The sequence below is a fragment of the Stylophora pistillata genome, chromosome 5 (genome assembly GCF_964205215.1).
Source record: "Stylophora pistillata chromosome 5, jaStyPist1.2, whole genome shotgun sequence".
In the NCBI taxonomy this organism is placed as follows: Eukaryota; Metazoa; Cnidaria; class Anthozoa; order Scleractinia; family Pocilloporidae; genus Stylophora; species Stylophora pistillata.
In genome coordinates this window covers 22687605-22713039 of record NC_142523.1, presented here as the reverse complement: position 1 = coordinate 22713039, position 25435 = coordinate 22687605, and the positions used below count along the sequence as shown (strand labels likewise).

At 39.7% G+C, this 25435-nt stretch overlaps 2 protein-coding genes and 2 pseudogenes across 2 annotated transcripts; all 4 read right to left on the bottom strand.

Moving 5' to 3' along the window:
• Positions 1–274: 274 nt before the first annotated feature.
• Positions 275–1619, bottom strand: LOC148730840 (beta-1 adrenergic receptor-like). The gene has a single exon (XM_088761064.1). The coding sequence runs from the start codon at positions 1495–1497 to the stop codon at positions 523–525; it is 975 nt and encodes a 324-aa protein (XP_088617190.1). The 5' UTR covers positions 1498–1619; the 3' UTR covers positions 275–522.
• Positions 1620–7581: 5962 nt separating this feature from the next.
• Positions 7582–8981, bottom strand: LOC148730839 (uncharacterized; annotated as a pseudogene).
• Positions 8982–13719: 4738 nt separating this feature from the next.
• On the bottom strand, positions 13720–14917 carry LOC148730838 (ATP-dependent helicase wrn-1-like; annotated as a pseudogene).
• Positions 14918–24424: 9507 nt separating this feature from the next.
• Positions 24425–24877, bottom strand: LOC148730837 (uncharacterized). The gene has a single exon (XM_088761862.1). The coding sequence runs from the start codon at positions 24875–24877 to the stop codon at positions 24425–24427; it is 453 nt and encodes a 150-aa protein (XP_088617988.1).
• Between the last annotated feature and the right edge of the window lie 558 nt (positions 24878–25435).

Below are 25435 nucleotides of genomic sequence, written 5' to 3'. Positions count from 1 at the left end.
TGCGAAGGATCGTTCTTATATACGTCTCATAACCGCAGTTCACTCATATGTTTCATATGTTTGTTGTTGTTCGATTTATCATCTACGGGTTTATATCGAATTAATTTGATGGCCTGCTCCCAGTTGGCTTGTTAGCTCAATTGGTAGAGCGCTGCACTAGTATCGCAGAGGTCAGTGGTTCGAATCCCGTACAGGCCTGAAATTTTTTTCAGGTCTGATTTCCACTATTGCTTAAATAGTGCTTTACTGCGAAGGATCGTTCTTATATAAGTTTCCTTCTGTTTGTTTGAAACTGGCAAGTCATTCAGTTGTCAGTGTCAAGTTTTCATAGATTTTGCAAAACAGTTCGCGGTCATCGGAAAAACTTACAAGGGATAAAAGAATCCCTATACGAAGCTCAGGTCCGCGAACACCCTTATTTGTTTTCAATCTCTATTCTAAAGGGCGACGAAAAATCTTGGTACGAGTAACGTCATGTCTGCTTTTATTTTCATCCATGACTACACTTCCACACAGAGCATATCACTTTTCAATATGGACGACACTCGCTGATCGATTGTAGTTTATCCGAAATGGCTGATTTATTCTCCAAGATACGTTCTGCAGTATGTTGATGATAGAGTGTCGAATGTTTCTCATCCTCCAGCAGTAAATAACAGGGTTGAAAAATGAATTAAGGTACACAGAAGTCCATGAGAAAAGATACAATTTTTTAAAAGCAGAAGTTGAACCATAGATTCGAATAACAGCCATGCAAATCAGAAAAGGCAAATGACAAATTAAAAACACGAGATATACGTAAAATATGTTAACCGTGGATTTAATAAGGACAGCGAAGTTTTTCATCTCATCAAACTGAGCTTCGTCTCGTATTTGCATGGACTGAATCTGTTTCCTGTGTCGTCGGATAGTTAAATATATCTTAACGTACACCACAAATGTCAGAATGAAACCGAAAGCTAAACCAACCGAAAGAATGAGATCCTGAGTGCTGCGGAAGTCCCACAATATCATCGAAGAAACAAATGCACTGCATACCCACATGCTGATCACCACAATAACAACACGCTTGTGAGTCACAAACTCTTGATATCTGAGATGAAGATGAACAGCTAAGAATCTGTCTACACTTACAGCCACAACACCAGAGAACGAAGCAGCTGAAAATAAATAGCTTGAAATCCTCAGTAACCGGTAAGTATTACAGCCTGGATTGTCCAGTTGTAGCCACTTGACAAGAGAGAGAGTGTATATCGGTTGAGTAAACAAACCGACAGCAACATCAGAGCAGGCAAGACTCAGCAACAGAGTTTTCAAAGTTTGTGGCATTGTCAAAGTTTTGTGTATGGCGTAGATTGTCACAATATTTAACATGATGGTGGTGTAAGTTAAAAAACTGTTGAAAACACAGTTGGCGATAAGAGTCGAACGAAAATCCTTAAGTTCGGTGTCTATGGACAAAAATTGCGAAGACTCGTTACAATACAATTCGTTCATGTTATCAACTCACTCGCAAAAGAGAAGGAACGTCAAGAGTGTCTTACTACTCTTCAGCCCGCAGGAAAATTTTTCCTTATTTTGGGCAGCGATTCCTTGCATGATTCCACTTTCTGCCTAGAATGTTTCTTTCCTCCCAAAAGTGGTAGTCTTCAACAAAAAGAATGGTTTTCTCATATTGTGGGTTCTAAGTGTAAGCCGATAACCAATGACAAAGAAAGAACTTATGTCAGACATATTAACAGATGCAGGGGGTCAAGATAATTACAAAACGATTCTTTCATGATTTTAATTCACCTTTGAGAGATAGAAACCTCTTTTCCAGGTATACGGAATGCGTAACGATTCTTGAGCGGTAAAAACTCTACTTATTGCGGGCAATGATTCTCTAACTGATTTCACTTTCTACCTAAAATGTTATCTTTCCCTCCAAAAGGGAAGAACGTCAGCAAAAGGAATCCTATTCTCCTGGTTTTAGTTCTTGGTATGAGAGAAACTTGAAGAACAATGCAGTTGTAAATTACGCGAGATGGCTGATTTTTATTCCAAGACTGATTGTGGCTCATCCGAAATGGCCGATTTCTGTTCCAAGCATCTTTCGCAGTATGTTTTTAATTACGTGTCGAATGTGTCTCATCTTCCAGCGGTAAATGAAAGGGTTCAAAGATGAATTAAGAAACACGAGCGTCTTTAAATAAGGACAAAAATATAAAGCTCATTTTAGCTGCTTTAATTTATTCCAGAGTGACAGGTAGCTGTGTTTATTAGGATAACAATAAAAAATCCCTCAGGAAGAAAATAATACATTCTGAACAGTTAACAAAGTTTGGTTTAGTTATCTCAACCGACAATACGTTACGGAACTTTTCGTACTATCGATTTTCTAACACGTCGATTCTCTCCAAGACACGTTCTTTAGTATATGTCCTTGATAGCTTGTCGAATGTGTCTCATCTTTCAGTAGTAAATGGCAGGTTTCAAAGACAAATTAAGAAACTGTCGACTCAATGAGTAATAAAAATATATTACACTCATTTTATCTTTTAATTAAGGGGGACACCAAGCCACGTTTGTTAGGATATTATTATATAAAGCATACATTACAGCATAGGCTAAAATCTGGACTGGACTCTGGACTGGACTGGACTGGATTCTGGACCCTGGACCCTGGACTCTGGACTCTGGACTCTGGACTCTGGACTCTGGACTCAGGACTCTGGACTGTGGACTCTAATTTTACTTTAATTTTACTCTAATTTTACTTTTACTGTGATCAGTATCGACAAAATTACGAACAACTATGCGCATCACTATGCGATTAATTGAGTCAATTAATCGACCGGTTTCGTGAGACTTCATCAGGATAAACAACAAAATAAGTTTGGGTGAAAACAACAAAACACCCGCAAGTATTTTCGCACAGGATATGATAAAATTCTGGGCTAGAAAGTGGTTTTTGAAGGTGTTTTTGGGGCTCACGGTTTTAACCTTCAATTCAAAACCTTGTAGAAAACTACTCTTTGCGAAATCGAAACGAGCTAGTGCTCACATAGATATCTCTAGCAAGGAAATGAAAAGCAAACCTGTGCGACTTTGAAAGGACATTGCCATTTATAAAAAAAAAACCGTGTAGACCGTATACATCTCGTATATAGTAACGAGTACCGAAACTCATCTTTTTTCCAGCACTTCGAGCACTTACGGTAACCGGAATTGTTTCATCGAGTTTTCACAAGCAATGACAAATTTATCAGTTTTTAAGCTAGTAAAGCCGCTGGTAAAACCGCATGCATAGATTAACACTATGATTGTCAAACAAACCGATGTCACCAATTTAGTGGCCACGAATCATTGAAGAATGTGTAAAACAAAACTGGAACTTTGTCAAGTTAGCTAAAATTATCTTACTACTCCGGACTTACGTATCTGGGTCTACATATCCGTTGCCGATAAAAGTCGTCTGTAGAACCAGCGTGTGCAGAGTTTCCTTCTAACGTAATTGAGAAGTTTTGCGAAACGTACGAGTTCCTTGAGAGTACAGCTGAGAGTAGAATGGAACGTAGAGGCTACACCAGTTTAGTCTGTGGAAGAGGTGAGTTCTTGAAGCCCTAACTTCTTCCTTGTGCATATTTTTACTTCTTACTTTCAAGTAACTGTTTCCTTCGTTTCAGGGTCAGGGTCAGGGTCAGGGTCAGGGTCAGGATCTTCGGGCACAGAACTAGAGCAGGTCAGGTATGTGCATTTTTAGAGTGGATCGAAAAACGTACGAAAAAGGGGTAAGGCGGCCGATCTCGAAGAAATGTAGTCAGAATGCGAATTATACACGGAGTATTTCACTCAAAATACTTCTGAATTGTAAAATTCATTTTTGGTAAGGAGAATTTCTCTAGCTGCCACTTGGCCACTTCAGTCCTACAATTATACTACGTTGTTGTTGATTAAACTCGTCTATTTTGCGTGTTTTTCTATTATTTTCCCAATCAAGAGGGAAACTGGTAACGCCCCAAAAATTATTACAACGTGGCGGTTTCTATTCTCAAAGCTTGCCTGCGACCCCATCCGCCCTTTTTCCTTTTTTTGCGCGGTTTGGGAAAGCATATCAAAATTAAAGATTCAAGCTGGTCTACTTATGAAGAAGACTTCATAACATGTGACGCACACTCACATTTACCTACAGTTTAGTCTGTGCCTAATCCGCATTGTACGTTCATAAACAAGACAACGGGAAAGATCGTATTTACACTCAAGTCAATGCCGTGAGCAGGCGAGGACCTTTCCACGTTCTCCGCCAAAAAAAAAAATGGCTGAAGGTACTGGTGGCATGAGTTTGCAAGTGGGTAACGTTCAAGCCCGCGTTCAACACTTAAACTTTCCTTTGTCCTGCCTCCATCTTTGAGCTCTGATAGTAGTGATGGTGTCATCTATTTAGGGGTCACTGGAATGTCTGCTAAAACACTTCCTTTGGAGAGTCAAACGTGAGTTTTTTTATGTTTTCTCCTTTAACTGATGTTTTGTCATTTTCACCGAGCAATCATAAACCATGGCTTTAGAAAACAGATTATACACTGCAAAAAAGTTGAAATTTAGAGCGACGAAACCCTTAACGAGAGTAATATCATGTCTGCTATCCTTCCTTCATTGCCGTCCGTAATTACAATCTCACGGTCCATCGATAACAAAACCAGCTTCCTTGTTCAAAGTAGCATTTTCCTCTCCAGCTGCGACAATTTGATATATTGTGTAATTATATTTGAAGCCGAGAGATTATTTGGCTAACGGGTCATATCAGTAAGTTTATGTTTAATATTCCTTGTGCATATTTACTTTGTCGTAAATTTTTAAACTGCGCATAGTCCTTGAAAGCCGCACAGAGTGGATCAGTTATCAACATGGACAACGCTCGATGGCCGATAGTAAATTACGCGAGATGGGTGATTTCGTGTCCTAGACACCTTCCTCAGTATGTCCATGATAGCGTGTCGAATGTGTCTCATCTTCCAGCAGTAAATGACAGGGTTCAGCGTTGAATTTAGATACTTGAGAGTCAAAGAGAAAAGAAAGAGGTTTTTTAAATCGGAATCCGAGCCATAGATTCGAATAGCAGCCATGCAAATGGAAAAAGGCAGATAACAACTTAAAAACTGGAGATATACGTAGAATATTCCAACTGTTGATTTAATGAGAACAGCAAAGTTTTTCATTTTATCCGACTGAGCTTCGTCTCGAAAATGCATGGACTAAATCAGATTCCTGTGTCATCGAACAGTTAAATATATCCTGATGTAGACCACAAATGTGACACTGAAACTCAAAGACGCAGAAACTGAAATAATAAGATCTCGAGTATTGACTAACCCCCACAATGTTATCGAAGAAACAAATGCACTATACACCCACATGCCGATCACCACAATAACAACACGCTTGTGAGTCACAAGCTCTTGGTATCTGAGATGAAGATCACGTGAAGTGCAAAGAGCCTGTCTACACTTACAGCCACAACACCAAGGAACGAGGCAGCTGAAAATAAAGCACTTGATATAATCCACATTTTCTGAGTGTTGCAGCCAGGATTGTCCAGTTGTACCCGCTTGATCAGAAAGAAAGTGTATAATGGTTGATTAAATAAACCAACCGCAACATCGGATAAGGCAGGACTCAAGAGTTTTCAAAGTTTTCGCAATCGTCGAATTCGAAGTTTTGTGTATGGCGAAGATTGCCACAATATTCAACATGATGGAGGTGTAAGTTAGACAGTTGTTGAAGACACAGTTGGCGATGAAATTCGATCGAAGATCTGCAACTTCGGCGTAGATAAGGATATATTGCGAAGACTCGCAAAACAATTCGTTCATATAATTAGCTCCCGTATAAAAGATAGGAGCCCCTAATCCAGATGAATAAAATGTGTTTTGATTCTTTAGCAGGACAATATTTAGGGCAAACACGTAATTTTTTTAAGTAAAGATTTTCTGAAGTAAGGAATTTGGAAAAAAAATCAAACTTTGCCATGGTATAGTTGCTAAGGTTAAAGCAAAGAATCGTCAACGTCACCGAGCGGCTGTCCACGAACTAAAACTTACGGTTCAATCGACAGTTTCAGTGACTCAATTGGCCATCTCAATTTATATTTTTTTCAGTTAATTTCAAAACGCTTTTATCGGTTTCTTTCCACTTGTTACTAAACAGTAAAAAAATGAGCATGTTAGCGTCTACTTTTCCAGTTATCAGTGGTGAACGGTACCCCAATATTGTGATAACTCGCCCAAACAGCAGCACAAATATCTCTCGAATGGTTAACTTAACCATTTTAAAGTCGATTTATTTTTCAGAGAAGAAACCTGTCAGCAGTATTTATGATTTCAATACAATTGTGCCACACAAAAAGGCCATGGAAATTTCCCTGTAATACTCATTCACGCATACACGCATACAGTATCAATCACTGTTAAAAAAAATTGAACGGGTAGATGGAAATTTCCATGTAATGCCTATTTATTAATTAATTAATACCTACCAAAAAAATAATTTCAGACACTTTTCAGTGGCCAAAACGGGTCCATGGAATTTTCCATGCACATGTAATACTTACTCACGTATACAAAACAGTATCAAACATTCTTAATCAAAACAGTTTCAAACGTTCTCGGCCAAAACGGGTACATAGAAATTTCCATGTAATACTCAATCACGTATACAAACAGTATCAATCATTCAGAACCAATTTAAACAGGTACAAGGAAATCTCCATGTAATACTTTTACGATTTCATTGTGCCGAATAGTGCCTCACCAAAACGGTCCATGGAAATTTTCATGTAATACTTATTCACGTATACAAACAGTATCAAATAGTCCTGACCAAAGCGGGTAGATGGAAATATCCATGTAACACTCTTTCACACATGAAAAATACTAATAATTTCAAACTTTCTAGGCTAAAATGGGTGCATGAAATTTTATACAGTGGAATCCCGATTTCTCGAACCCTCGGTTTCTCGAACCTCCCGATATCTCGAACCAAACCTTGTTTCCCTTGGATTTGTTTCACTTGTAATCTCACCCCCGATTTCTCGAACTCCCGATTTCTCCAACCAATTTGCGTTTCCCTTGGAAGTTCGAGAAATCGGGATTCCACTGTAAGTGATACTGACTCACTTGCTAAAAGTTTAGATTCCTTTCCAAAACGGGTTTATAGAAATTTCCATGTAATACTCATTCAAATATTCAAAATAGTATCTGATTTAAGCAATACTCAACTGTTATTCATGTGTGCAAAGTAAGTATCAAACATTCTTCGATAAAACTGTCTCAATAGGGTAATGGTTTTTACGGCTAACGGCAAATTTCTTTCCGCTGCGTTCAAATGAAAAAAATCTCATGCTAAACTTTTTGTAAGACAAATGGTCAAAGTTTTTTTAATCTTTTCGCCTAATGGCTAAATTTATTTGCTTTTTAACGCCTAACGGTTAACCTCATTGAAATGACTCTTGACTGATCTGTTGCAAACTTTCACTCAAATAATTTTTCCGGCGAAGGGATAATAAATCTACATTCAGTACAATTGTCTTGCTAAAAAAAATCTCTATTCGTCGTTATCTTTGGACCCTGATTCCGCGCATGCTGAACGGCTTAGGCTGACAGCTTCTTCCCTAAGACCAGAAACAGGCCTCTCGTCACTATATACGGATAATAAGTTCACGTTCCTTTGAACCGACGGTTTCAGACAAGAACTCACTGAAATACATAAAAACAAGGGATAAACAAGTTATTACTTTTTGCAGCTATTGGCATTGTTTAAAAATGTTTTGACTGCAGGTTACTGCAAGTCAGCAATTTTGTCTCACTTCTTTTAGCAATTTAGTACCTGTATTATGGCACAGAAAATAAAGGCCTCAATGACTGTAAAATGTGCAACTTTAGTACATTTTATTTGTATAATTGTGTCTTACCAAGAGTATACAAGTCTCCAAACTCTAATACAATCCCTCTTGGAGGCACGAAAAGCTTTATAATGTGCTGCATGAGGTCCCCCTCATTCTCAGCCACAGACCAATTTGTGGCACTTTTTGATGGTGTGCCAACAATAGTGACACAATTTTTTTTTTTTTTTGACGACATCTGTCAGTCCAGGGCCAGCTGTTTGCGAGAGATTTAATCATTCAGAGACTGCGTCATGCCACACTGAGTCCACTAATTTATCACTAAATCAAGACTTAACACTAAATGGAAATTGGAAATTTTCTCAACTAAATAACAAATTAACTCAAAGAAAATGTTACCTTTGGCAGACATCCTACTCCAGGCCACATACATTGTGTAAGCCTTCCCTCCCGGGGTACATTCCTCCACGGTTTGTGTAAGGGATTCATCTCTTTCTCTTGCAACAATGATGTATTGAGTCATATTTAGCCTTGTGTTCAGGCCACATATCTGCCTTAAAGTAGAATTTAATTTTTCCTCACTCCAGTTCTAAAAAGTTGACAAATTTGAAAAAAGCGGTTAACAATAGCCTCATTTGCATGTAAGAATATTGTTAAGAGAATTTAAGAAAAAAAGAAAAAAAAAAAAAAAAACAAGCGCTGAGCTTACTTTCTGTTGCTGTATAATGATTACATCAGCACCACCAAAGGGGATTCCTTTCAGTGATGCGGCAGAGACACCAGAAGACATTGCGCAATAACATTGCCCATTGATGCGCGAAAGTATGGAGTGATCTGAAAGAAAGAGGAAAAGAAGCCATATAAGTACTATTTAAAGTGATAGCATCAATTGCTTTCCACGCAGAAACATTTTTTTGTATCATTTCTAAGCTGTTGGTAAGGTATTTAACAAAAAGTGACAGAATTTCCAAAACAATTTGCACCTTTTATCGCCTTCTCTTAGTTGTAGGAACTATACCGTTGTCTTCTTCTGCCACTTCAGCTTAAGGGGCTCTTTCGACGAGTGCTATGAATTCGGCGCTTAATTTCCTTCCCCTTTTTCACACGGAGCTGATATACGGCTTAAGGACATCGCGTCCAGTGAAATGGGGAAATCTTTAATGTCAAGCAAAGGAAAAAAAATGATGATGAAAATACTGTTCTTGGCAATTTATCTTGTGGCTTTGAGCTTAGTGTTTTTGGACTATTTCATGATTCTAAAACAAAGCCACAGTACAGAAAATGGATCATACATTGATAGATGCATTTCAAAGTAAGAATTTTTTATCACAACGGACACGGACACATAAACACAACTTTATGGTGAGGTGGAAGTGTAATCGAAAGTGGTAATAGTTGAGTTTCCGCCTCTTTCCATGCTCGACAGCCAGCTTTCTTTACGAATTCCGCCCTCAGAACTGCTGTGTTTTTTACCTCTACTGCCTTTTCCTTTAATTCTGCAAACGATAGTTTGCCATCCGCCAAATTCCCTAACAGCTCCGCTAGCTGTTCAGTGTCCAGTCCCCTCAAACACTTGAACTTTGAGGCAACTATGTTGGACCGTTGCACCGCTCCGGAAAGCAACTTTTTGGCCTGAGAGCCACTGCTCGTCTGGTCCTTTATTTCTAAGGCGGAGAATCCGCTAAGAAGGTATACGAATTCAAGAGACTCCCACAAAAGAGGGTAGTGTTAAATGCTTTTTTTCCTTTCTTCCCTATCAATGTGAGTTTATTAGTTTACCTTTGAATTAATAACCGAACTGTAGCAATTTCTCTATTCAGTTGTCCTCTGTCCCTGAATGGCACAGTTTAACCTTAAAAAACATGACAAATTTTTGGTCCGGAGGAACTATTTGCGGGTCGTTTGCGAGCTGTATTTTAGCTAAGAAGCAATGAATGCCGTGTGAAATATCATAAAACCATTTTACCGTACCTTTTAGGAAATACGTTGGTGTGAAAAGTAAATTCGATTGAAAATGCGGCATCGCCGGCTCTTCCTAACACGTTTAGCGGAAAGGAAGACCAGAGGCGGAACTTTCTTGCGCTATTTTTGAAAAGTGTTGCAGATTGATTGCTATTGTGCTCGCATTGCGAAACGCTATGAATTTGTGTGGGAAATTTCATGTAAGCTACCAAAACTAAACTAAAATTATTTTCTTTGATTACGGTACGTAGCAACCTCGTTCCCAGGGTCTCTCATCCTCCCGCCCCCTGGAGCGAGCGAGGAGAGACCCTGGTTTAGGCTGGTCACGTGTCTCTCAGATTTTAGGAGATTTCAAATTAGTGGTTTCAGGGAGGGGCAGATAAGTGGGATTTTCTCTCCACTTAGTCCACTAGCGAGCGTTGCTTATTGGCAATAAAAACAAACTACACGTGAAGCGCTTCGAACCGAATGTCAACTGAGAATATTCAGCAGACGCCCAAAAAGATCAGTAAATCTTCCACTACGGTAAATATTAATTGTTGCAGGCTTTGTAAATCAGTTGGAGACTTATCTTTCTCGAAGAACATCTATGCGAAAGGAAATCGCGTATCGCTCGTCGCCGCCGAGGACATTTATGGCCGGCCGTTGAGTCAAGAAAAATTTTTTCCACATCTATTATGAAGGCGTTGAAAAGACGCTTGAAATATTTTTTAATTCTTTCAAAGCGGTGATCAGTGAAAGTCAGATTTTTACCGAAACGGTGAAGCGATGTACAGAAATATCACAATCTGTCATGCACCCTGGCTATGATGCAAGGGAATCTGAGAGAAGCCTTCGCGGTCTAGTTTCGTAAAAGCACCAACACCAATTCAGTCTTTGGCTGGAAAAGAGGTCAATAACTGTATCTTCGATAGTGTTTTACCAGATTTGTTTTTTGTTACGTCTCGACGGTCCCAGATACTTCTTTGCCGCTTCTGAGTTTCGAGTATTTTTACGAAATGTGACAAATTTCTTTCAGAATGAGCTACCTTCGATTGACTCAGCCGCTGTCAGATATTTTTGCGAAGATGTTTTCCATGACCAGGAAAATTCGTACAGATTTTTGTTTTGTGTGTGTTCCTCCAGCCGATCTCTCTTTTTCTAGTACCAATTTCCTTCAGAAGAGGAAAAATATGGACACGCGATTGCACGTAACTGTTCGCTTTTTTTTGTTTACATAATTTCACGTGCAAGTGTTCAATTTAGTCACAAAATAACCTACGGCTGCCGGTGCTCGTTCTTATTTGATCTTTAATATAGGTATTCAAAGGCGAAACAACATAAACAACTGGATGAAATGACAAGGGAGGTACAGGTCGTTGACTGCTTAACTCCTCGAAGAAGAGTGAAGAATTAAGAAGATGAAAAATAAAAGATTTACAGTATCCCGTCGGTAAAACGGCCACAACATCTCTGCTCGAATACATCGCTTTTAAACACTGGACTTGTTTGGGTTTTAAATTAAGGTTACAATACCAACTCCGAGATATAGCGACTTGAAGGCTGCTATAAAGCGTAGCGACCTGAACAACGATAGCGTCGATTTGAAGATGACAAAGGATACGAGGCAAAACTCGATCAAAAAAACGACTCGTCCCTAAGGAATTTTTTTGCTCTCTAAACACGTGACCAGTCTAAACCAGGGTCTCTCCTCGCTCGCTCCAGAGGGCGGGAAGATGAGAGACCCTGGGAACGAGGTTGGTAGGTAGGTAGTAAAAAAAATAAGAGTCAATGGTCAGAGTAAGCTAAACGTCGAAAGGTGGGAAATCCATTGCCATAGATAGGCCAAGTCAAGTTTACTCAGTGGGGACCATTTTGGAAGCCAAATCAAATGCAGCTAATCTAAGACACGAGAACATTTTTTCCTCAATCTTACTTTCCTATTACACAATAAAAAAATGATTTTTATCTTGTACAAACTCAAAATGATCTTTCTTAGAGCAAATTCTCTTTTCTTCTAGCTGTAGCTTAAAATTGTCAGAATTCTCGAAACGAAACGTATCTTGAGTTTCCTTAGATCTTCACTCGCGGGCTTCATGTGGACAACAGACCCAGGATCAGTGCCATCCTGCGCTAGAATGGGTGACTTATTGAGATGATAAAGCGTGCGTACCTCTCCGTTTTCTGCTTTCGCGAAGTACCACTTTCTGCTGGAATGGTGCCGCTTTTCCCTTTTTCCTTCTTTCGAGTAAGGTAGTGAGGACCCTCTACCACGTGTTGTTGCCATATCTTTTCAACGCTCCTCCCCACAAACGGCTGCTCACATTCGAACAACATTCCTTTCCCTTTGTTGTCTTTGCACCAATGAGATCAATGACATTGTTTCTTATGTGACCAATCAGAGCGCAAGAGATTGTAATCAATATCGTTATTCCCGCGTTATCAAATTCTGCATTTCATCGTAGTTTCTTGCTGGAGGAAACGCTGAAGAAGGTTTTGCAAAGTGATCGTTGTTTTATTTGTTCCACTTCAGTTGAGAGAAAAGAAACAATTTATGTTTATGGAAGAAGTTCTTTTGATTTTCCGGCGAATATTAGTTCCTGTCTGGATGTGAATGTGAGCTGCTATTCAGCGACCAGCGAGTTGTCAGTTTGTAAAGCTTGCTACCGACGATTGATCAAGTTCAAAAAGGCCTCTGATCATCTTGAGGAGCTCATAGATGAATTGAAGGGAATCTTCAAGGATCGAAAACTTCCCAGAAAGGAGCGCTCATTGAGCGTTGAGAGCGACGATGGAGAAATCCAAGTTTCGTGCCGTGGGAAAACCTAGAAATGTTTACAATTCGATCTCATCAATACGACTTGTACCTCTAATGCTACAACCAATTCTAATATTTCTACCACGATCAGCCAACAGAGACGTCATACTCCGGAAAGATTTCCTATTGGTTCTATTGGTGTATTGATTTAGATGCCTCAAAATTATAACAATGGATAAACAAACACAAGAAAAACATGCTAGGGGTATCAGGGCTAAATAAACAGAGTAAACAAAACACTTTTTTTTGTTGCCTCATGGGAAATTGAATTCTGTAGTCCATAGCTTTTGAGAATTCACCCTGTCTATTCAGTATGCCACTGCAGTGTTAAGTAGTCTATGAATAGTCTGGAACAACACAAATGTACAATATATGAGAGCCTAGTGACAAGTATGTGCCAATGATGACAAACTGTTACAGCCAAAATATGTCAAAACAGGACCCTGAAAAATTCTGTTAGCCCAGATTTTAACCCAAGAAGTACCCAGGTGCTGCAACTACTGATATAAATGAAGTTGATATAAATTTCTCCATACGAATCTGATCTATTCAAAAGTCTGAAAGATTTGCAATCTCACTGCATAGTGACTAATAGCAGTCTAAAATTTTTGCTCAATATGCAAGTAGAATACAATTTGATACTGCCAGCAGCACCAATGAAGAGATTCAATTTTCAAAGAATCAATTGATCAATATAATCCATGGAATCTTTCATAGCATTCTTAATCAAACCTCAGACCATTATCATAAATTATTTTTCTCTATTACATGTACATGTATACAGTAATTTCTTCTCAAGTGAAATGTAACTAATCTCAAACAGATGTTCCATCTTTTGTGACTTCACATGACAAAACTTTCAATTGCTATGATAGAGTATGAGTAGCACACAATTAATTTTAAGTCACTAATCAGACAATGAAATTGACCAGTAATCTGATTTAAAAATATGATGAATTTATGAGATCACTCATTTTCTTACCACAATGTAGTAGGAGGGCCAAAGAAGCTGTACTGTTCGCCCCAGCCCCCTTCCCCCGCAGTGATTTCCACCATTCTGTGTTCTGTTTTTGCCAACTTTTTTTCCCTGCCCTTTGGCCCTCTTTCTTTAAGTCCTTAATCTGCCTCTGCCCAGTACATGATACAGTTAAATCAAACACGTTAATGTCACTCATTAGTAATCAGTGATCCAATGCCATATTCTCAACAGTTGCCAATACTACTGGTGGCATTACATCATCATCGCATGAATCATTGGCATTTTCCTCTTCCAATACTGAGCTTTCTAGGTGTGACAATGACATATTGTCCACAATGAAAAACTTCATATGGGCATCAATATGGTTTAACATAACTCCATGGTAAAAAAAAATATGCAACACTTTAGTGGCCATCCCTTTCTTCCTTACTAGTTTCCTGAACACCTGACTTCACATTCTTGGAGGGTCCAAAATGTATGACTCTATGAAGACTTCAGCAGTCAACGCCCATTCCAAAGGCTATTGTTGCTATTAGTAGCCAGATGGTACCATTGTCAGACTGAAAGGACTCCCAAATGTTATGCTTATTGGCTTCAGGAGTGCAGGAATGCAACATTTCAACAAGCACATGTTTTGAATCATTTCCAATTAACATTAAAGTAAAACATTAATGGTAGCATAAAGTAAACCACATTATCTTATAGTCTGGCAATAAATAATAGTTCTTTCTGTTTTTTCCTGACTCTGTTTAGGTTCATCAGTAAGCCAGCCAAAGTAGAATTCCAGTTCCATGTCCTTATCCATATACTGCACAACATAAGCAACATTTGATTTATTTTGACTTTCCTTAATTTCTTCTGCACTTTTGATGTTCAGAAGGTTGAAGACTCACAGAATGCTTCCATTTAATTATCTTGTGACGTTCCCCCACCCATCATAAGGAAAAAAGACAGCATTAATCTATAATGAAATTTCTAATAATAATAATAATATAATAATGAAAAAAATATTAATTTTAATAATGTAATAATAATAACAATAATACTGTCATTCAGTGCTAAGGAACATGCAGAGAGCTGTAGTCTCTGGCTCCTTTAACATTGCCAGGACTTTCAAGGTCCTATCGGACTGAGTTCTTCAAACAACGTTAGCTTCAAGCATAGGTTTTTAATAGGTTGATGGGACATTTATCTCCATTTTAGGGTCTAGGGTTCTGCCTTCTTAAAACTTTTAGGTTTTATTTGTGTCGGGACAGATCCTGTCAGACTAAGTTCCCTAAACGACGTTACTTTCAAGCATAGTTTTAATAGGTTGATGGGAAATTTACTTACTTTTAGGGTCTAGGGGTATAAAATTTTAAAAAGTTTAGCTTTTATCTATGTAGTAGTGAAAATCAAATTGGCTACACCATGGCACCCAACATCAATTTTATTCGCATGATGCACGATCCTCGCAGTATAGAGCGCTATTTATGCAATAGTGAAGATCAGACCTGAAAAAAAATCAGGCCTGTACGGGATTCGAACCACTGACCCCTGCGATACTAGTGCAGCGCTCTACCAATTGAGCTAACAAGCCAACAAGGAGCAGGCCGTTAAGTTGATTCGTAACAAGCCCGTGATGATAAATCAGATACAATGAATATATGAAGCTCATATATTTTGAACTGCGGTAGTAGATACGTATGATGCACGATCCTCGCAGTAGAGAGCGCTATTTATGCAATAGCGAAAATTAGACCTGAAAAAAATCAGGCCTGTATGGGCCAGATTTTTTTCAGGTTTGAACTTCGTTATTGCATAAATAGCGCTCTCTACTGCGAGGATCGTGCATCATACGTGTCTAGTACCGCAGTTCAAAATATATGAACCTGATATATTCATCGTATCTGATCAATTTTATCGGTAATCTGAAGCATTCAGAAGTGTATACTGCGATGATAATGTCTTGTATTTAGACTCAATATTTTTACAGGTGATCATGTGTAATATAACACAGACAGAATAAAATAACGATAACCAAAATAAGGCCACAGTGTAATACTAATACTGACTAAACAATTTACATTTTCTATTTACATTATTTACATTCTTATTGTCCTTTCCTTTATACTGCTGAATTTAAAACATACATGTAACATAACATTTTGCTGCAGACTCGTTTTTAGTTAAACACTTACCACTGTCTTACAACATGCGCTTCATCGACAGCAATGGCACAGAGTTTTTTGGAATACACAGAGTTTGTCAGCATAAATCTCCAGCGTTCGTTCTTTAACCACGCTTCAGGGGATCCGTAAACTAAGGAATATTCGCCGCTTTCAACACGAATGCGTTTGCCATCCTCAAGTGAGCTTATGTTACCTACTTTTAGCCCTAGTTCCCTCAAATGGGACACTTGGTCGTTCATAAGGCTTTTCCCAATGGTGAGACAACGACGATGATATGACCAGGCCCTTGTGAGGTAAGATCAAACACGAGTGGTAGTGCTTCATACAGGAGAGATTTCCAAAAACCAGTAGGAAGATTGACAGATACATCCTTTCTTTCCTCAACTATTTTCCTAATTACAGTTTTTTGCTGCGCATTTAAACTAGGAATTCGAAATGTATTACTAACAACATCAAACGCTTCTTCAAAGGACACCATTTTGAAAGCTTTGAACTTGAAGATGAAACAAACAATATGATTGGTTAGACTACTTTGGCGCGCACAGTTCTCAACATATGTAACCCAAATAGTGATTGGTTGAAGTAGCGGAAAGGAATGTTGTTCGAATGTGAGCAGCCGTTTGTGGGGAGAAGCGTTGCGTGACGAGACTAAAAACGGCTGCGAGGGCGACTAGTCAAATAGCTGACCTGCATGAACTCTGAAGAATGTACGACGGCTACTTTGAACTGAGATAATTTAACCCGTATCGTTTGTTTATTGGTTAATATGCACACCCCATACGAAATTCTTTTGTATGCCCGATGACGTAGGAGTTTTGAAATTTCCGACAGCCGCACCACACTGTCGAGGAAATCGTTAGTTTTTTTAAACTGAAATAGGAATACATGAACGGCTATGGACATGGATTACTCCAGTTCGGTTGCAGAAGAGCCTCTGTCACTCGATTCTTTCAAGTTTCGCCGAAGAGCCTTTGGTAGAAACATCAGTTACTGAAGAGATCTTTGAGAGCGGAGCTACGAGAATAGAAGAATCAGCCGTGGAGGTATTTTAACCTCTCTTAGTAAGCAAGCCTGCTAAACAGAAAAGGGAAGCCTAGATCGAGTGCGAATCGTTAGACTCTTCAAGAGCTGAAAAACTGCACCACTCTCGCCTGAGCATAGAGCTTCCAAAGAACAAGAAGTAGAATCTTCTAGCGCTGCAGGTTGTGAGGACAATGACAATGTGGTCCTTTCTGAAAATGCAAGCTTCAACGGTAGCAAGGCACGAAGCGGCAACTTTGAAGGCAACATTTCTAATCAGCTCTTCCCTAACTTCAAAAACAGAACGTTTCTCTTTATGTTTGAGGATAATAATTCTCCAATTCAGAAACACCGCAGTTGATCTAGGCGGAAAAGTAGAGGAATTCTTAGATGTTCTCAAAGTAACAGATCTCGTTGTGAATAGTGAATAGCCGGAAAACTGCTTGCCAGCTTGTACCGTCTGTACAATTCCATACGTATTCACGTAGCCAAAGAGCAATTAAGAGCTCCTTCAAGTATTTTTCCTCCAGTGTTTCACATGATGCTAAAATCGTGGACGTCGCTGAGAATACAATATATCAGTGTATTCCAAAAGTGAATTTTTCCCACTTATCCAAAGGGAAAAACGAGATAGGAACGAACTGACCTCAAAAACCCAACGCCGGAAACGTGAAAAAATTAGAGAACTAAAACCTCATTTTATCACAGTTGAAGATCAGAGGTTTTGCCCCATTTTAAAAGAATTTGACAAGTTTCTGACTTTAGACGTAGCGGAGGACCGGGAATTCAACTGGGCTTTGGGCGGCGAACACAAAGCAAGTATGAAGACTGAACATTGTGAAGAGGACGTATTAGATAGTGAGCTGGATTTGCTTTGCAAAGGGGAGCGTCATAAATTAAATCCATAATACAGCAACCAGGATACTGGAACAATCTTGACGCCCTAATCTATAAACTACCGTGTGTTGGGAAGTTAGAGGATCAACAAAAAAGGCAATTTCATCTCGATGCATTTTGATAAATTTGTTGATGTAAACAAGAATTGTAACATGAAGAGCCGAGTTTACGTAATTTTTCTTATTCAGTTGCTTACTTTAAGCCTCTGCTATGTACGGGGAAGGTGGAATGAATGCCGCCTGACCTGATAATACAAGATATTTCAAGTTCTGATTTTAAAATATCTGACAAAGACACATCATACCTTCTTAGTACTGTTGTCATCTTAACCAAATTATGCATTTCTAGCTTAATGAACAAAGAGACACGTTTCTACAGAAGGAAAAGTTCGCAAAGTGAAAGAAACCTGGAGGTTGCGATCGCAAGAAGTGTGATGCTGCTTCTTTGAAAGAAGGTGAGGCTCTAACCAAAGCGATAATTGTGGTAATTAGATAAGGATGTATCACGAACTCCCGCAATGACATATCGTCACGCATTCCTTGGTGTCGTTTATTAGAGAGACAGGGTTCGAAATAACCATTACAGAGTGGACGTAAACACCAAAACAGTCAACTTAAAAAAAACAAACAAACAAACAAAAACAAAAAAAACAATCAGCCAATACTATTTCGTTGCTGGCTATGCCATATACAGAAGAAGAAGTGGGGAAGAGTAAACGTTTGGGTCGTTTTTGGTAGAGAGAGGAAAAGAGGCTGCTTGGGTGATTTGTTTTCGCTGTTTTGTTGTTTACGATCGACATACGACAGTCATTTACTGCAAAATTAAGGTACGAAGGCGATTATTTAGCCTGCTTCTCAGACGATCCAAAAGCGCTCTCTCGGAATTTTCACGGATATTTGAGCAAGTAGATTCAGACCGTCCGAGGTTTAGGCTAATATCGACTCATAATTTACGAGATATTCGTCAATTCTGTGGGATTCTTTATATTTATGGCAACAAAATCTGAATGTTGTGCTGAGAAATGCTTAGAAGCCATGGATCTTGCAGAGATGTGCATGATACATACGAATCTTCAGGGCTATAACTCGCTGCAAAAAAGGCAAATCGCACTTAATTGGCTATGGATGCATGCCAAACCAATTGAAAGGTACAGTACACCTTATGTTGTCCTTTAGTTGTACCAACAAGTTTCTTCTCGTAGATTATCTAAATCATATATCAGACTAAATTAAATAAAACGCATTTGTAACCATCCCTTTATAACGCAATTCCTCATGTTTGTTTCCTAGTGACCTTCAAAGCATCCCTTAATGTCTTAGTGGACAAAGGCAGACCTCTCAACCTCAAAACACCAAAAATATGGAGACTGATGTAAAAAAATCTGGAGATTTGTCGACTGGCAGACAAAACCAAGTAAACGCAGGTTCTTAAATTAAGAGAAAGTTTTTTTTTCCTGCTCATAGTTTACTTAAAACATATGTGGATCTGAACAACATAGAAAAAATCTTTAAATATTCATCGGGTTCATCAATTGCCGTCATTTTGAAAACGTGTAGTGTCAAAATGCGAGAGACTGGTTATGATCACCTAGTTTGGAACAGGTGTTCTGTATATGGTCCTGGACAACTCACGGTGTTTCCAGCGAACAGACGGACGAAGAACGTAACAGCTTGATTTGTGACGGATTTGCACAGAATTGGCACAAAAAAATCACCTCTAGCAAGCCATAAATGAAATTATACAAAAATTTATCCTTTTAGTTTGCGCCTACATTTATCGTGAGATTTGTCTGTCTCGTTGTGAGACCGTGAGATTGAACTGAAAATCGTGAGTCTCACGACAAAATCGTGAGACTTGAGAGGTCTGCAAAGGGAAGCCTCGATCGAGTTTAAGGTATGTACGTTGTAATGCTCATAAGGAAATGAAGTTTGAAAAGTGATAAATTTCAGTGAATAGTCTATCTTAATAATTTATAACTAATGATTTGCGACAATCTACTGGCAGTATGGGGTGGGGATTACAGTGATCATCAAAAAAATTTCCTTCAAATCCAATTTTTGTCTTTACAGGTAAAACAAAATTTCTTAATGGTTGGACACACTCATGAAGCTGTTGACCAGGGCCGGGTTGTTCAAAGCTGTGTTAAGATAACCCAGGGTAAGTGTGAAATTTGATTTCAGATCTGAAAGCTCTGAAAGAGAATTTAGCTTAATACTGATTAATTCTGGTAAAGAAGGACACAAGAACCTTTAAAGGTACTGTTAGGAGGAATGCAATCAGTGAACTTCTAGCTTGGAAAATGACTGTTCTGAAATTATCTTTTAAAATTTGACCACCTGCCATTTGACATTGACACCATATATATGTAAGCTGGTGTAATCCCATTAACAAACAAAATGAAAAGAAAATATCTGCAGAAGAGTAGATTTGTATAACTATTGAGATGGTCATGTAGCTATATTTTAAGCCTTCAATCGATTGATGTCCTCTCCTGACAATATGGATGGATACAATATCTTAAAATGTTTTCTCTTGTTAATTGGTAGAACTTGTGACCTCCTTTGGGAGTCGTTACACCCCAACTCCAAGGGCTGTAGAGGTTGAGCATGTTTTTGTTGTGAAGGAGTGGATGTCGCCCTTTTCAACTGTGCTCCACGACATCTCAAATCCTCATGCTTTTAAATTTACAAAAGCTCCTTCAGGAAAAGTCGTTATGCGCAGTTCAAGAACTGGGGGAGCGACAAAAAGGAAAACTGGAAACCAGTAAACCCTGTTCCAGAACAGTGGTTAACTGTAGTGAAAATAAGTGGAAATATCTGCTGTACAATGGAGAATGAAGAATTTAAACAAAAAATCTCAACAATACTTTCCATTTGCGTATATGTGCACGATCCTTCGCAGTAAAGCACTATTTAAGCAATAGTGAAAATCAGACCTGAAAAAAATTCAGGCCTGTACGGGATTCGAACCACTGACCTCTGCGATACTAGTGCAGCGCTCTACCAGTTGAGCTAACAAGCCAACTGGGAGCAGGCCATCAAATTAATTCGACATAAACCCGTAAGATGATAAATCAAACAACAAACATATGAAATACATATATATGAACCGCGGTTATGAAACGTATTAATTTGATGGCCTGCTCCCAGTTGGCTTGTTAGCTCAATTGGTAGAGCGCTGCACTAGTATCGCAGAGGTCAGTGGTTCGAATCCCGTACAGGCCTGAATTTTTTTCAGCTCTGATTTTCACTATTGCTTAAATAGTGCTTTACTGCAAAGGATCGTGCACATATACGTTTCATAACCGCAGTTCATATATATGTATTTCAATACTTTCCATTAATAATTATACTCTGTTCATACATTGAAGATATTACCTGTTTTGCTCAGCTGGAGTGTGATGATCTTACATTTTAATTCTTAGCAAGACCAATAATAATAATAATAATAATAATAATAAAAATAGTAACAATGACAAGTACTATTTGAAAAATCGCAAATTGATATCTGTTACAGCTTGATGGTATTACTGTAAGTCACTAGATACAGAGAAGCTTGAGCTTCAGTGGCTCAGATCAGAAATTGAAAAGTATTTCAGATCAAGATTGTTTCCATCCTCGAAGACCCAGGGGCTGCGAGTAGATTTCAAGTTGGGGCAGAAGAGCCCCTGGGGACATTTTCTTACAAGACTAGTTCCAAACAGTCGCAGTCGTTCTGGCATCTGATTGGTGCCAGAAAATCTTTGTGTTTTTCTGCCCAATCAGAGTGAAGTGTGCCCTAGAGTCCTTTCGTGTGTTTTAACACGGACATATACAAGACGTTCAGTTGCTCGCCATGATTGTTTGGGCCGTACGACGAAGGTTTGCTCGAGGTGAAAAGTTCAGTCTCAGCACACAAAGTAAGAGAAATCGATCAGATTGTCCACGAAAATCCCACCGGAAATGATACTGAATACTTTCGCAGGTATCACAAGAGAACGTGTTTAAAATTTTGCGAGGTTCGTATAAAACACGATGGTTGCAGGGATTGATATGTCGCTTTAAACGTTAAAAGAGATTTAAGCTTAAATCTTTTTAGATTTTTTGTATAATTTGCTTTGACTGAAACTTTGCCAATCCCCGTGAAGTTATTTCGCCGCACGGGCCACGCAGGTATGTCGAGCAACTGGCGCTTTCGCTTACGTAGCTTTCTGTGCTCGCCAAAATCTGATCTTCGTTTTGTTGTAAAGTCTTTCATAATATGGCCAAGGTTGCAGAGAACGATAAGTTCGTGGAAGACCGCCAGCAAGCGCTTGGAGAAAGCTTAGCTGTGTTTCCGGTTAGCTAATTAAAATCTGAACAAAAACTTATTATCGAGAACATCGTGGGAAGGAGATGTTTTTGAATAGGTACCGAAGGGGTTTGGAAAGAACTTAATCTTTCAACTGCTACCAAGAGTGTTCAAATTCTTGAGCTCGAAAGGCCACGGATTCTCTTGTAGTCCCTTGGTCATTGTCATTTCACCTCTTTTGTCGATTGTTGAAGACCAAGTTAAATACCTTTGATTACTGGGAATCGATGCTGCTTTCATTCGGGAAAACAAAACCAAAGACCAAGAAATATTGGATGGAAAGGGTGGGTTTGCTCTATTGTAAATGTCAGCTTAGTACAGGGTCATCTACCCACATCCAATAAACAAAAGTTTCCACACTTAGCTTTTCTCTTTTTTTCAAGCAAAGATTAGATTAGATTTTGGCACGCACAGAAAGCTGCGTAAGCGCCAGTTACGCGCTCGACATACCTGCGTGGCCCGTGCGACGAATAACTTCACAGAATTCAGGCAAAGTTTCAGTTACACCAAATTATACAAATAATCTAGAAAGATTTAAGCTTAAATCTTTTCTAAAGTTTAAAGCGACATATTAACGCTTGCAACCATTATGTTTTGTACAAACCTGGCAAACTCTTAAACACGTCTCTTATGATACCTGCGAGAGTATTCAGTATAATTTCCGGTAAGATTTTCGTTGACAATCTGATCGATATCTCTTACATTGTATGCTGAGACTGAGACTTTTCACCTCGAGCAAACCTTCGTCGCACGGCCCAAACAATCATGGCGAGCAACTAAACGTCTCGTATATGTCCGTGTTAAAACACACGAAAGGACTCTAAGGCACACTTCACTCTGATTGGGCAAAATAGCACAAGGATTTTCTGGCACCAATCAGATGCCAGAACGACTGCGACCGTTTGGAACTAGTCTTGTAAGGCAATGTCCCCAGGGGCTCTTCTGCTCCAACTTGAAATCGACTCGCAGCCCCTAGGTCTCCGAGGATGGATTGTTTTTGGAACGACATAAAGAAGATTGGGCATCACTACTTGCGGACCCCGAAGATACCAGATGGCATCCGCCAGAAACGGGACAGTTACTTGGCCATTGAAATAAATCATTACAAACAAGGAAAGAGTTAAAGAAAGACAAAAACAATTCGAGGCTGCTGGGAATAGTGTGGGTTTTCTGGGGAAAAAACCTGAAGGTGTCCCTGAGGATGTGGATGCATGCATGATATGGTCAGAACTCAAGCTGCTCCTGTGCGAGAGGTGATTTAGGCTCAAAATTAAGACATACAATGTATGCTCAACTCAAGCCTCCTACTCATGCAAACTTAACTATTTTGGCTAAAGTGTACGTGCCCACCAAACCTTTCCATCATGTGTTTTATTCAAATAGTGTCAGCCACAGCTGAATTTTCCTTTACTTGTGACCACACACACACTTGCCTATCAAAAGGCTTTCACATAATTGTCCTTTGAATTTAATTAAGTTGTGTAGATAACTTGCCTCAATTTATAATTTGTTTACAATTGCAGGTGCACAGTGGAGCTTATAGGAGGTAGACGGCTGTGGTCACTGAGGTAGATAACTTTGAAGGAGTTGTGCCTGAGGTAGCATAGATTGTTTAAGTTAATCTTGACGGAAACTACAAACCTCCCTTGATCTGGCCAACTGAAATTTCCATAGATCTACTGAATCGATTCCCTCTTTTGCATGGAAATTTCCATAAATCTTCCAGTAACATGGAAAATTTAAAAATTGTTTAGTTAAAATTTATCTACACCTGTGCTCGCAAATTTATATCTTTCATTGCCTTGGTAATATATAAGATCTTCAATATAGCTTTAATCCACACAACCATTTGCATGGAAATTTCCATACATCTTCCATCAACATGGTAAAATTTAAGATGTTCAGCTATAATCGATCCACATAATGTGCATGGAAATCTCCATGGATATTCCAGCAACATGTCACAAATGAAATAATTTTTCAGTTATGATCGATCCAGACAATTGTGCATGGGAATTTCCATAGATCTTCTGTATGATAAAATGACGTATCTTAGATGTTCAGTTACAATCGATTCCCACTTTTGCATGGAAATTTTCATAGACCTTCTGTATGGCATCCTCGTCTCGGAGAGGCGATGGTCAGCGCATAAGTGTTGGCGTGCTCTTCAGTGGCTCAAAAGCCCGATTCTTGAGTGGCAATCTTTGTTGCAGCTCGTGCAGATGTAGTTGGTGGCCTCTTGAACTGATCCTTGACGTTTCTTTCTCGTCCCCCTCTTGATAGTCGCCTCGGCCCTCGCCTTCATCTCAGCCCTGTGAGCTCCGTCCTTCACACCGCGACGCCAGACGTTCCGGTCTGGCGCAAGGATCTCCCAGGTGTTGGGGTTATTTTCAGTGAGTTGCAGGTCGCGCTTGCAAACATCCTTGAAGCGAAGGAGTGGTCGGCCCGTGCGTCGGACGCCCTCCTGCAGTTCCCCATAGAGGACTTGTCTTGGCAAGCGACCGGGAGTCCATATGGTGTACATGGCCTAGCCACCGTAGGCGTCTTTGGATGAGTAGTGTAGCGATGCTAGGCATGTCGGCTCGCCCAAGGACCTCGGTGTCGGGGACTCTGTCCTGCCATTTGATCTGGAGGAGACACCGAAGGCAGCGGAGGTGGAACCCGTAGAGCCGCTTCTCTTGTCTGGTGTATGTGGGCCATGACTCGCTACCATAGAGGAGTGTGGAAAGGAGACAAGATTGGTAGACTTGCAGCTTGGTCCTCTCGCTCAGCAGTTCGTTGTTCCACACTCTTTTGCTGAGTTTGGCCATGACTCCCGCTGCCTTGGCAGTCCTTGAACTCATCTCGACGTCTAGCGATGTCTAGTTTGACACTGTGGACCCCAGGTAAGTAAAAGAGGCCACCACCTCCAGTTCAGTACTGTCGATTGTAATGACGGGAGGTGTCAGGGCATCTTGGGCAAAGATGTTGGTCCTCTTTAGGCTGATGGTAAGGCCGAGCTCTTTGCAGGCGTGAGACAGCTTATCAACCAAGCGTTGGAGGCCTGCCTTGCTGTGAGACGCCAGGGCAGCATCATCTGCGAACAGCAGCTCGCGGATGAGCACCTCAAGGGTCTTCGTTTTGGCGCTGAGCCTGACAATGTGAAAGAGATTGCCGTCTGCCCTTGTCCGAATGTATACAACATCCGAGCAGTCGCCAAAGGCATACTGGAGTAGCATCGAGAAGAAAATCCCGAACAGAGTTGGTGCCAGAACGCAGCCCTGTTTTACTCCACTTCTGACTGGGAAGGCATCCGAGGTGGCTCCATCAAAGCAGACGGTGCTCTGCATGTCCTCATGGAAGGCGGCGAAGATGGCAAGGAGTTTTGGTGGGCAGCCGATCTTCTGAAGGATCTGGAAGAG

What these genes read in the sequence shown, in the direction of transcription:
- LOC148730840 (XM_088761064.1), bottom strand. Translation starts at nt 1,497, where the DNA reads ATGAACGAATTGTATTGTAACGAGTCTTCGCAATTTTTGTCCATAGAC.
- LOC148730837 (XM_088761862.1), bottom strand. Translation starts at nt 24,877, where the DNA reads ATGAGTTCAAGGACTGCCAAGGCAGCGGGAGTCATGGCCAAACTCAGC.